At 55.7% G+C, this 12,399-nt stretch overlaps 2 protein-coding genes across 13 annotated transcripts in view; one reads left to right on the top strand and one right to left on the bottom strand.

The window, feature by feature from the left end:
* ODAD1 (outer dynein arm docking complex subunit 1) overlaps positions 1–6,001 on the bottom strand; it is a 28,340-nt gene extending 22,339 nt beyond the window's left edge. For 2 of the 8 annotated variants that reach the window (XM_038528382.1, XM_038528385.1), the window contains exons 1-4: positions 4,325–4,482; positions 3,864–3,956; positions 2,305–2,404; positions 1,966–2,155 (exon numbers count right to left, since the gene is read on the bottom strand). In XM_038528382.1, the coding sequence (XP_038384310.1) occupies positions 1,966–2,155; positions 2,305–2,404; positions 3,864–3,933 (360 nt within the window). In that variant the 5' untranslated portion in view covers positions 3,934–3,956; positions 4,325–4,482. Of the gene's footprint in view, positions 1–1,965; positions 2,156–2,288; positions 2,405–3,863; positions 3,957–4,324; positions 4,483–5,581; positions 5,619–5,953 lie in introns of those variants that run through there. The other 6 variants (XM_038528386.1, XM_038528383.1, XM_038528387.1 and 3 more) reach the window with 6 other exon arrangements.
* Positions 6,002–8,214: 2,213 nt separating this feature from the next.
* EMP3 (epithelial membrane protein 3) lies at positions 8,215–12,340 on the top strand. 5 transcript variants are annotated; one of them, XM_038528381.1, is made up of 5 exons: positions 8,215–8,550; positions 9,510–9,628; positions 9,904–10,006; positions 10,857–10,997; positions 12,070–12,340. In XM_038528381.1, exons 2-5 carry the CDS (start codon positions 9,551–9,553, stop codon positions 12,237–12,239), a joined length of 492 nt encoding a protein of 163 aa, XP_038384309.1. In that variant the 5' UTR covers positions 8,215–8,550; positions 9,510–9,550; the 3' UTR covers positions 12,240–12,340. The 5 variants fall into 5 exon arrangements, with proteins under 5 accessions (XP_038384309.1, XP_038384305.1, XP_038384308.1 ...); XM_038528377.1 differs by having other exon boundaries at positions 8,218–8,550; positions 9,393–9,628; XM_038528380.1 differs by having other exon boundaries at positions 8,218–8,550; positions 9,377–9,628.
* The last annotated feature ends 59 nt before the right edge of the window (positions 12,341–12,399 follow it).

Raw genomic sequence — 12,399 nt, 5'->3', positions numbered from 1 at the left:
TGAGAGGTGAAAAAACACACTGATTGAAAGTCACAGGCTTCTGGGTGGCTCAGTGGTTGAGCATCTGCCTTTGGCTCAGGTCGTGATCCCAGGGTCCTGGGATCGAGTCCTGAGTCAGGCTCCCCACAGGGAGCCTGCTTCTCCCTCCGCCTATGTCTCCGCCTCTCTCTGTATCACAGACAGAGAGAGAGAGGCAGAGACAAAGTCAGAGGGAGAAGCAGGCTTCATGCAGGGAGCCAGATGTGGGACTCAATCCTGGGACTCCAGGATCACTCCCTGAGCCAAAGGCAGGCACTAAACTGCTGAGCCACCCAGGGATCCCCTAAATAAAATCTTTAAAAAAAGAAAGTCAAATGTATGAAAACTACATGGTAGGGGCACCTGGTTGGCACAGTTGGTTAAGTGACTGATTCTTGATTTCCATTCAGGTCATGATCTCGGGATCATGAGATCGAGCTTCATATCAGGCTTCCCCCTTAGCACATGGAATCTGCTTAAGTTTCCCTCTCCTTCGCCCTCTGCCTTCTCCTCACCACCTCTCTCTCTCTCTCTCTCTCTCTCTCTCTCTCTAAAGAAAATAAATAAATCTTAAAAAAAAATACACAAAACCCTGTGGTAGACAGAATAATGCCCCCTTGCCCACATGTCTACATCCTAATCCTTGAAACTTGTGTATAAATGACCCTAATGGCCAAAAAGGACTTTGCAAATGTGATAAACTTAAGGATCTTGAGATGGGGAGATTACCCTGAATTACCTGGGTGTAATCACAAAGGTCCTTACAAGTGAAAGAAAGGCACAAGAGAGTCAGAATCAGAGAGGCAAGAGGTCAGAGTGATGCACAAAAGAAAGATTCAGCTGGCCACTGCTAGCCTTGCAAAGAAAGGAGCCACAAACCAAGGAATGCAGACAGCTTCTAGAAGCTGGAGAAGCTCCAGAAAACAGAGTCTCCTCTGAAGCCTTCAGAAGGAATGAAGCCTCGCTGACACTCTGACTTCAATTTACCCCGGTAAAACTCACTTTGGACTTCTGTCCTCTACCACTACAAGATAATTAATTTTAAGATGTTATTTATTTATTTGAGAGCGAGAGTGTGCACATGCAGGGGAAGGGGCAAAGGGAGAGGGAAAGAATCTCAAGAGGACTCTGTACTGAACACAGAGCCTGATGCAGACCTCAGTTTCTTTGATCTCACAACTCGGAGATCATGACCTGGGCCACCCAGGAGCTCCTAATTTGTATTACATTTTAAGCCACCAAGTTTGTGGTCATTTGTTACAGCGAAAATAGGAAAGTAACACAGGCCACCAAGATAAGTAACCTTCAAAGCCCTCTTTGTGATCCAACAGTGTGCAAGAAATCATTTGGTCCAGGCAAGCAATTTTTTTTTTAACTAAGACAAGAACAGGAAACAGCAGGATGAATTTCACCCAGAACAGAATAAGGATTACCTGGTTGAAACTTCTCTCAGCTGTCTATGCATGTTTACATCCACATGTGAACAAACTGCCTCCAGAGATCATGATCACAAAAACCTGAGCGAACACTGACCTACAAAATTTATATTGTTTCCAAGGCCAAGATCTTGAGGTAGGTCAAACTGAAAATCTATGTAGGCTCTGCTGCCTTACCAACTCTGCTTTCTGCAGTTAAGGAAATGAGGGCCCAGAGAGGTAAAGACTTGCCCACGGTACCACAGCTCTGATGCAGCAGGGCCAGGATTCTAATGCCAGTTTGGCTGACTCCGGGAGGTGTATCTTCCCCCTTTAACCACACCACCCCCTTTTAGGATGTGTGGAATTGTGCTAAGCAAGAAACACCTGCATTCCTCCTAGAGCCCGAACATAACTCTCCTAGGTGGATGCTTTCAATAAGCCTATTTTTCAGATGAAGAAGCTAAGGCTCAAAGCAGTCCCAATACTCGCCCCTTAAGGGCGATCTACAGAGTCTGGTCTCAGAACCCACCTGCTTGTCCAGGGCCCTGGTCTGCTCCTGTAGCTCCTTGACCTCGGCCTCCACTTGGACCCGGCACTTCAGCAGATGGCTCATGTTCTCCAGCCTCTCACTATCTCGCAGCCGCTTAGCCTGGCTCTGGGCGACTCTGATCTGCACCTGAAGTTTATCCCGCACTCGCTCCAGGCACTGGATCTCCTCACTGCCCAGGCAGGGATGGGGAGAGCAAGCCAGCAAGGGGCAAAGCTCATAATCACTAAAGGCCAGACACAGGGCCGGCCCTCCCTGCCTCGGACCCCCAACCCTTGTAAGAGCCCCCTCCCCAGCTCTGGTACCAGGCACTGGGCTCACAGTTGCTTGTTGATGCGCTGGTGGACTTCCTTGCTGTATGCCCGCCTCTCAGCCTCCATCACTTTGCATTGCCGCTGTAGTCTGCTCAGCTCCCAATCCACTGAGGGCAGGACAAGCCAAGGGGCTCATTAGGAATCCAGTAGGCCCCAGCCCCTGCCTCTCCAGGACCTAGGAATTCTGGTTCCCTCAGTGTCCCACAAACCGCAGCTGAAGAGCAGACCGAGTCCCCAACACCCCTCTACCACTGCATTTCAGCTCCTGTGTCCCTCATACTTCCTCACCCCTTGGGATTCCTGGGCCCCAGGATTTTTTTCCCCTAAACCTACTCCTACGCCAGGATTGGGTACACATCGGCTTCCCCACTAGAGGGCGCTCCTGGAAGACCTCGCGGTCCGCAGGGACCCGCCACATAGGACCTGGAACTTGGGAAAGCTGAGGATAGGTGCCCAGACCTGGCTGGGGCTGGCAACAGCATTCTTGCTTCCTCCCTCCCCTTCAGCCCCCATCACCCAACAGTCCTCGGTCCCATCCTCCTGCCTTCTCACTCTCAGCCCACCCCCTAGGTTCGGGCTTCAATCTGTCCTGCCCGGAATATCATCTCAGCCTCCTCCCCAACCTCTTGACCTCCCTTCACAGCCCCAGAGTGTCTTTCTATACCCAGAGCTGACCCTGCCCCTCCCCAGCTCACAGGCCTCCCCTTGGAGCTCCAGGGCCCCCAGGACAATGTCCCAGTTTCTCAGCCTGGTGTTCAAGGCCCCATATGATCTGACCCTACCCACCACTGGAGTCTGGTCCACCAGCACACCACCTCCCACCTTTTCAACCAGCGATTCTGGCCCACGTAGACAGCTGGCAATGTCTGGAGACATTTATGATTGTCACCATGTGGGGACAGGGCAAGGGAAGGTGATCGTGGCATGTAATGGATGGAGGTCAGGGATGCTGCAGAGCATCCACAATGCCCAGGACAGCCCCCATGACTAAGAATGATCTAACCCCAAGTGTCAATAGTGTGGAGGATGAGAAACCCTGTTCCAGGCACACGCTGTTTTCTCTGCCAAAACACTCTCCCCTTCTGGCTCCCACTGGCAATTCCTGGGAGGAGTTCCAAGCCCCACTCTTATGTCTTCTCCTTCAGGAAGTCTTCCTGGAGGGATCCCTGGATGGCTCAGTGGTTTAGTGCCTGCCTTCGGGCTGTGGTCCTGGAGTCCTGGGATTGAGTCCCACATCAGGCTCCCTGCATGGAGCCTGCTTCTCCCTCTGCCTGTGTCTCTGCCTCTGTGTGTGTGTGTGTCTCTGCCTCTCTCTCTCTCTGTGTCTCTCATGAATAAATAAATAAAATCTTTAAAAAAAATAAAAATAAAAATAAGGAAGTCTTCCTGGACCGCCCCACTGCCAGGCCTATCCCACTGCCCTGCTCTACCTCCATTCCCCTTCTTGTGCATTCTCCCTAGAGGGCTCTCCTTTGGAAGGCCTCCCTGTCTTCAGCGTCCTGCACCACAATACCTGGACACTTGGGAAAACCGAGGAAAAGAATGAGTGAAAAAAAAGCAAATTACCCATTCCGTCCAAGAAGGCATCACTTCCATCCTCCGAGCAGGCACTCCCTGCAGAGTGTTCCAAAGGCATCTTGTCCAAAGAGGGTGGGACTCCTGTAGGGGGTGATACAGGACCCACGTAGACGGCAAGCAGGAGAGGGCCGGAAGGTGGGTGGAGGCGAACAGCGAGGGGCTAGGAGTTGGAAGGTGACCCCAGAACCACCTCTGGCCTCTCCTGGAGTCCCAATCCTCCAATGGGTTGGAGGGGGAGCCTCTCGGGTCTCTCCCCACACCCCTCCCAGCCTCCCACCTCTCATATTTTCTGTGTTGTGTTTTGACTCTGACTCTGGCGGGGGGATGGGGGGTGGGGGACAGGACCCCTAGGCTCTTGGTATCTCTGCAGCGGCGTGGCGGTTTGGGGAAGGAGACACGGAGGAGGGGGAAAGCCTGGCGGGCTGTGGGGAGCGCGGCCCGGTCCCTACCTGCTGGAGTGCCTGACCTGTCCTCGGTCCTCCAAGCTCACTGTTGTGGCCTGGTTACTGGGGAGATGAAGGGCCAATGAGGCCTGAGGACAGCGGTCTGGGTGGGGCTGAAGCCTTGAGGAGGCCCGTGGGAGGTGAGGCTGGGGAGGAGGGGCCGTGGGAGGGGAGGAGGTACGTGGGAGCGGAGGGGAGGCCGCTGGGGAGGAGGGGCCGCTGGGGAGGAGGGGTCGTGGGAGGCGAGATGGGGAGGAGGGGCCGCTGGGGAGGAGGGGCCGTGGGAGGCGGGGCCGCTGGGGAGGAGGGACCGTGGGAGGCGAGGCTGGGGAGGAGGGGCCACTGGGGAGGAGGGGCCGCTGGGGAGGAGGGGCCGCTGGGGAGGAGGGGCCACTGGGGAGGAGGGGTCGCTGGGGAGGAGGGGCCGCTGGGGAGGAGGGGCCTCTGGGGAGGGAGGGGTCGCTAGGGAAGAGGGGCCGTGGGAGGCGGGGCTGGGGAGGAGGGGCCGCTGGGGAGGAGGGGCCGTGGGAGGCGGGGCCGCTGGGGAGGAGGGACCGTGGGAGGCGAGGCTGGGGAGGAGGGGCCACTGGGGAGGAGGGGCCGCTGGGGAGGAGGGGCCGCTGGGGAGGAGGGGTCGCTGGGGAGGAGGAGTCGCTGGGGAGGGAGGGGTCGCTAGGGAAGAGGGGCCGTGGGAGGCGGGGCTGGGGAGGAGGGGCCGCTGGGGAAGAGGGGTCGTGGGGAGGAGGGGCCGTGGGGAGGAGGGGCCGTGGGGAGGAGGGGCCGTGGGGAAGAGGGGTCGTGGGGAGGAGGGGCCGTGGGGAGGAGGGGCCGCTGGGGAGGAGCGGCCGTGGGAGGCGGGGCCGCTGGGGACGAGGGGCCGTGGGAGAGAGGCTGGGGAGTAGGAGCCGTGGGAGGCGGGGCTGGGGAGGATGGGGCCGTGGGAGGGGCGGCTGGGCAGGAGGGACGGCGGGAGGGGAGGAGAGGCCGAGGAGAGGGGCCGCCGGGGAGGAGGGGCCGTGGGAGGCGAGGCTGGGAGGACGGGCCGAGGCAGCCAGAAGACCTGAGAAGACCTCGGGAGCGGAGAACAGGCCGGCTGCGGGGCGGGGCTGGGAGCGTCGCGAGGGGCGGGGCAGGGGAGGCCTGGAGAAGGCTGGGTGGGCCTTGAGGGCGGGGCTTCAGCGCGGGAGCCGACCCGGAGCCCCGTAAAGGGCGGCCGCTGGCGGGGCCCGCGAAGCCTGGAACGGGTGGGAGCGGCACGGGTACCTGCGGGGACTGGCCCGGGGCCCGGCGCCGGTGGCCGTCAGGGGCGGGGTATGGGGGGGCGGCCGAGGGAGGGAGGGGCCCTGCGAGGGGCGTGGTCAGGGGAACACGTGAGGGGCGTGGCGGAAGGGCGCTTCCGGGGAGCCAGGGGCTGGGAGCGCTGGGCTGCGTGCTTTCGGGAGGGAGAGGCAGGAGCTGAGAGGTCTTTTGGAGCCAGGGCTAGGAGAGAAGCGTCTGGAAGGCTTTGGAGCTAGGCCGCGGTCCTTTGGGACGAGGCCCGAGGGATGTGTGTCTTAAACTAAGACCACATTATTTTGAAGATTCGTTAGGAAGACCGTGCCGATGCCGGGAGCTGTGACGGGGAGGAACGCTCACCAACTCGGGTCCCTGCAGTGACTCACTACGCATGCGCGGCCAACGGTCTCCCGCGAAGCCGCCAAAAGCCTCTGGCCGGCTGGGGCCGCGCTCCGAGGGGCGGAGGTGGGCGGGGCCGCGCGCCCCGCCCCGCCCCCGCCTGGCCACACCCCTTCGCGCCGCGCCGCGGGGCACGCCTCCTGAGCCGTAGGCTGCTGCCCACGTGGGCCTCCCGGAGCGGGCGGGCAGTGGGCGCCGCTCCCTGCAGGCTGGGTGTGCCTGAAGCCTGCGGTTTCCTGTGGGAGGAAGCGGCCCGCGGGCGCTCAGCTCAGTTCTTAGCCTTGGAGGCCCAGGAGGGGGAGACCCCGTTACCGCCCGCGGTCTCGCTGATTTTCCCCCTTTCACAGGGTGCTAGCCTAAGGGACCTCCGCTCCCGCCCCCTCTTCATTCCGGGGGGTACCCAACTCTGGCGCCGATTCCGCTAAGGGTCCTTGAAGAGTCCTGGTTTCCACCTCCCTAGCCCCTGCTTTCCACGCTTCTTCCAGGGCCAGGTCTCGTCCCCTTCGTCCCCTTCGCCTACGCTCCATGGAGACCACGTGACCCTCCATCCTCTGATTTTTCCCTCACTGACAGACTTTCTAATTTCCCCGGGGTTCTGGATTCAGACTCCCAGTCTTTGTCCCCAGGAACCCTCATTTTGTACTCCCAACTCTTAAGCCTTGGGGCAAAGGGGTTATTAGTAACTTATCCAAAATCACAGCTAATGAGTGAGTACAAGCTGCTTGGATTTGAATCCAGCCCATGTGCCTCTATAGACAGCTGTACTGGTGCCCACTTTCTGGGTTTCCCGAGTACCCCACCGAGTCCCTGAACTGTTCATCCCTAACCCCTTCAGGGAGTTGAGATGACCAACCACTCTCCTGCCACCTAGCCCTGGCCCCATCAAGATACCCAGACATCCCCTGGTCCAGTTTCCTTTCCCTGCAAGAACCTAGGATTTCAAGTCTCCCAACTCTCAATTCCCTCTCAGGACCCCAGACACCTGGTTCCCTGTCCCTCACTTTTTACTAGCACCCAAACCTTCCAAGAGACCCAGGTATATAGTAATCACAACCCATTCTAATTCAATAACTCAACAATCAGCAATAATAATAGTGAACACTAAGTCCCTGGTACTGCACTTCTGTTTAAAACCCTCCACCGGCTTCTCACTGCCCTCAGAATAAAATCCAAATTCCTCCCCTAGTCTTCAAGGGCCCTCTTTGATTCCCCTTACTACCACTCCCTCCAACTCCCTCTATTCCAGCCACAGTGGTCCCTCTGTCTCCTCCCCAAACAACCTGAGCTTGTTCTTGGGAGCCTTGCATTTCCTCTTCCTCCCAGCATTGAAATGAGTCCTGTCCTCAGGTCTTAGCTCAGATGTCACCTCCCCAGGAAACCTTGTCTGATCACCTTGTTTTAAAGTAGGTTCCTCCTACAGGGTCATTATCACCTCTGTCTTATTTCCTGCAAAGCACTTAGCACTGTCCGAGAAATTTATCGTCTTCATCAATAGATTTTCTCTTTATGGTCTGCCTGCCCCTACTGGGAAGGTAAGCCCCATGATAACAGCAGGCATCACATCTGTGTTCTTTATTATGACCTCCTGGTTCATAATAGATGTTCAATAAATGTTTGATGAAGGAATGAACGTGTCGCTGTGTTAGTGTACCGGTACTACCTTATTCATTTAGAGCAATTATCTGAATTATGACTACCACTATTAATACATTGTCAGTATTATCAGTATTACTGTATCCATGTCACAGATTCAGAAAAAAAACGAGGCTCAGAGAGTCGAAATAGTCAGTCGAGGTCCCCCAGGCAGGAAATGGTGGCACTGGGATTAACTTCCCACCCACCCACCCTCACCCCGACCCCTGCCCCTTTCCAGATTTTCCACCTCTGACACACACTGTGGGGCCAGCTCCCCTCAGCTCTCAACCCATTCCACGCAGCAAGAATCTGGTGTCTTTCCCCAGACCCCCATTCTTCAGAGCATCCAGTCCTAAGCCCCAACAGGGAAAGCAGACATCCCGTCAGGGAGGAGACCCAGACTGGAGGCCTGAGAATCGGACCCTCCCATTCCTCGATGCCTGCCCCACCCTGGCCCTGCTCTGCTCCCTGGGTTCCGAGGACTTGTCATTTCAACCCTGGGAGGGAGTCCCCAAAAGATGCCTGTCTGGGGGCAGTGGGTGGGGACCCAGAGAATGAGGAACCCGAGTGCCTAGTCCCTCCCTCTGGCTGCAGACCTCAGCTGGGTGCGGTGTGGGTGGGTATAAAAGGGTCAGTATATATTGAGAGGAGCAGAGAAAGAAACCAGGAGAGTGAGAGAAAGAAGGAGGTATAGGCAGTAAGGGCTGGAGAGAGAAAGAGGGAAGAAAGGAGGGAGAGAGAAAGAGAGATCTCGATTGGAGGGGAGAAGGAGGGAGAGAGCCAGAGGGGAGAGCAAGCGAGGGAGGGAGGAAGGCGGTGAGAGAGGCGGGGGCCTCGGCAGGGTGGAAGGAGGGAGGAGTAGGGCGGGGCACGGAGGCCCCAGCAAGGGACGAGACTCCAACTCTGACTTTCTGCCGCTCTCGGTAAGTTTCCAGTCCGTTATTCGGACTGAGATTTCTTTATTTACTTGGGAGTGCAGCAGTTTGGGAAGGATACCCCCAGGCTGGGAGAGACACCCCCACTCTCAGACCCCATGGAAATCCTTGTAATTTAAGAACTGATCTCTTAGCACTTGGGGTGGAGATTCGGGAAGGGGTGGGGCCCGGCAAGGATTTGGGGTTCTCAGCAGAGCCCTCCACTGGTAAACTTCCTTTAGTTTTTCCCCATGGCTGTCCACTCTCTCCTGAGGACCCTGAGATGGGGGCTTTCCCCAAGAACACCACAAGTGTGGGGGACCTCCAGGCACCCCCTTCCTGGACACTGAAGGGTCCTGGAAGGCTGGCTCCTTCTTCTCAGACTTCGCCCATGCAACCCCCACCTCCCACTTCCAACATGAATCTTACCCATTTTCCTCACAAAATGTCCAGCAGGCACCAGTCTGGCAGCAGGGTGGGGTGGGGACCTCATGGGCATAGCCAGGGGCTGGGGTTTCCCTGGTTCTTGGAGGGAGGGGTGTGGGATGAGTCATTGGGTGACTCACTGGGTCCCCCTCCTCCCCACCCCAGGAGAGGAGGGGGGGTGAGTCAAGGATGCCTGTCTTTGGGGGAAGCCCCCAGCTTCTGATGACTCTGGAGGGGTATCAGCTTGAATTTTCATATCCTGGCCCATATGTGCCCAGGGTCCAGACTTAGGAGACGGCGTGGGGGCAGGGGTGGAGGTGCACACTGCTAGTCCTACTCACTCCTGGACCCAAGAGTCCATCCCTAGCTTGTTCCAACCTCTGGAGAATTCAAGAGTCCTGGCCTCCAGCCTTCTCCCCATTCAGACTCAGGAGTCCGGGCCCTCAGCGCTCTTCTCCATCACCCCAGGAGTCTGGACTCAGCTCCCTTCAACACCAGGATTGGACCATCTCACCCACCCTTGTGCCAATCTCTTCAAACAGTCATCTCCTGACACCCCCTAGCCCAGGCTTCCACAGCAGCCATGTCACTCCTTCTGCTGGTGGTCTCTGCCCTTCACATCCTAATTCTCATCCTGCTTTTCGTGGCCACTTTGGACAAGGTAAGCCTACTCCAGCAGCAAGACATCTTCTGCAGACTCCCGCCAGCCTTGTCCTTCTTCTAAAGTCATTTAGGCCACTCCCCTTTACCCTAGCATCTGCTCTTCTGCGTTCTGCCTCTGATGCCTCTACCCTAACCTTTCCCCTGACTGCTCCCCACTTCTTACTAAATCCATACTTTCCCAGCACCTCATCCTTTCCCTAACCCTTCCCACAATCTCCCTGACCCCGCCCACTTTCCTTTTCTAACCCTGCCTTTGTTTCTCCTCCATCCCAGTCCTGGTGGACTCTCCCGGGGAAGGAGTCCCTGAATCTCTGGTATGACTGCACATGGAACAATGACAACAAAACATGGGCCTGCAGTAATGTCAGCGAGAATGGTGAGGGGCATCGGAGACTGGTCTGCAAGGGGAAGGGTAACCCCAGATCTCTTCCAGGGACCAAGAACTAGGAACCCCTCAAAGTTTAAGTGGGCAGGTCTAAGCCCCACTGCTGAGTGAGTGGGGCTGATTATGACCCTCTTATCCGGATGGTAGGGGGGGCAACGTGCTTATGTTCAAGAGAGGATGGACCAAGCCTCCCTCCCCTATGATTCAGAAAGAGTGGAAACCACATGCTATAGGTTTAAGGAATGGGGAGAAAGTTTCCAAGATTCTGAGAAGGTAGGATTATGTTTTCAAAGTTCTAAAGAGATGGAACTGGTGTCCAGAATGAATGTCTGGCACCAATTTGTCCAAATTCCAAGAAATTGAGGCTAGAATCACATTAAGGTTCCAAAGGGGTGGGGCTCATCTGAGTTAAGTTATACAGGGGGAGAGCTGCATTCTTCTAAATTTCTAAGTGAAAGAAAATGAAAGAGGAAATGCTTTTCCCTAAGAATGAAGCAAGAATTTCTGTTCTCACTAGTTCTATTCAGTGTTGTATTAGAAGTAGCCAATGCAACAGGGCAAGAAAAATAAATAAAGACATCAAGAGGGAAGAGGAAAAAGTAAAAATGTCTCTATTCTCAGTGGACCTGGTCATGTAAAAAATCCTAAAGAATCATGAAAACAGCTAGAACTGATAAGGCAATTTAGCAAAATTATAGGACTCAAGGTCAATCAATATAAGTGATACTCCTAAGTATCCAAGTTTCTATGGCTCTAAATTAGATGGGGCAGTGAACGATGAGCAAGCTGGTAGAGCTGAAACTCTGGACATACTGTAAGTTCCACCTCTATCTTATTGTAGGCTGGCTCAAGGCGGTTCAGGTCCTCATGGTGCTTTCCCTCATCCTCTGCTGCCTGTCCTTCATCCTGTTCATGTTCCAGCTGTATACCATGCGGCGAGGAGGGCTCTTCTATGCCACTGGCCTCTGCCAGCTTTGCACCAGTAAGCACAGTCCTCAGGGAATTGAAGGGAAGGGAGGGGTACTGTTAGAGTGCTGGGGGCCCTGAGGATGGACATCGGGTCAAAGAAAACAATTATCGGCAGACCAAGGACCACTTGAAGTACCTCCATAGGCTACCTTTCTAGCTGGGGACTTACAGGAGTTGTATTTACACTGATTCAGTGGTTTGTGGTGTGTGTCTCTGAGTCATGTGGAAGCTGACACTTAGAGCTTCAAGGAGCTGGGGCTGGGAAAGGTGGTGTGGGCAAATAATTTAGATCCCAGGGACAGGAGGGCCCAGATGGTTGCTAAGTAATACTCCAGGAGAGGACTCTGAATCATAACAGTACTAATTTTATAATCACAGCCAGCTTCTGTTTCTGGTGGACCTACTGTGTATCAGACTCTTCAGCGAGTTTATATATTAAAATTTTTTGACTTCAAGTGCAAAAAGCTGAGTTAGTATAGTCCTCAGTTTTTGGAATACTCTCTTCTTAGGTTCCTTACAAAGTCCCTCTTGTTTTTGTTTTTAAAGATTTTATTTATTCATGAGACACACACACACACATACACACACAGAGACTGAGAGGCAGAGACACAGGCAGTGAGAGAAGCAGGCTCCATGCAGGGAGCCTGACGTGGGACTGGATCCCTAGTCTCCAGGATCACACCCAGGGCTGAAGGCAGGCACTAAACCGCTGAGCCACCCAGGGATCCCCAGTCCCTCTTGTTTTAATTCACTATTTTCGTGCTTGGCTTGCATACAGGTGCTAAGAAATATTCCTTGAAGGGATGGATGGATGGATGGATGGATGGATGGATGGATGGATGGATGGATGGATGGATAGTATCGTCCCATTTTATGGATGAGTAAAGGGCACCCAGCTAGATTAAATTGCCCAAGAAGAGTATGTGGTCGCCTTATTGCGCAGCTCAGGGAGAGTGAACCACAACTCCCAGAAGGCAGCGGTGCTGCGCCCTGGCCTTTCTGCGGCGTTTTTTGCCCCGTGGCTTATTGGGAAATGCAGTCCTCTTGCGGGCGCTGCCTGACACCTGGTTCTCGTCTCCCCGCAGGCGTGGCGGTGTTTACCGGGGCGCTGATCTACGCCATTCACGCCGAGGAGATCCTGGCGGAGCGCCCGCCGGGGGGCAGCTTCGGTTACTGCTTCGCCCTGGCTTGGGTGGCCTTCCCCCTCGCCCTGGCCAGCGGCGTCATCTACATCCACCTGCGGAAGCGGGAGTGAGGGCCCCGCGTCGCGCTGCCGCCCCTGCCCGCCCCTCGGTCTCAGCCCCGAAGCCCCCGCCCCCGGCCTCCTCCAGAAAATAAAACCGTTTAACCGCCTGATCCGCCTTTGCCTCCTTCCTTCCCTCTGCCTCCTCCAGGGCCCCAGGCTACTCGCGCCC

Source organism: Canis lupus, chromosome 1 (assembly GCF_011100685.1).
Source record: "Canis lupus familiaris isolate Mischka breed German Shepherd chromosome 1, alternate assembly UU_Cfam_GSD_1.0, whole genome shotgun sequence".
NCBI lineage: Eukaryota > Metazoa > Chordata > Mammalia > Carnivora > Canidae > Canis > Canis lupus.
The sequence above is the reverse complement of the archived record's forward strand: the minus strand, read 5'-3'. Positions and strand labels throughout refer to the sequence as shown.

What these genes read in the sequence shown, in the direction of transcription:
- EMP3 (XM_038528381.1), top strand. Translation starts at nt 9,551, where the DNA reads ATGTCACTCCTTCTGCTGGTGGTCTCTGCCCTTCACATCCTAATTCTC. An exon ending in CAGTAATGTCAGCGAGAATG is followed by an intron (nt 10,007 to 10,856) that starts GTGAGGGGCATC and finishes ATCTTATTGTAG; the next exon opens with GCTGGCTCAAGGCGGTTCAG. An exon ending in CCTCTGCCAGCTTTGCACCA is followed by an intron (nt 10,998 to 12,069) that starts GTAAGCACAGTC and finishes GTCTCCCCGCAG; the next exon opens with GCGTGGCGGTGTTTACCGGG.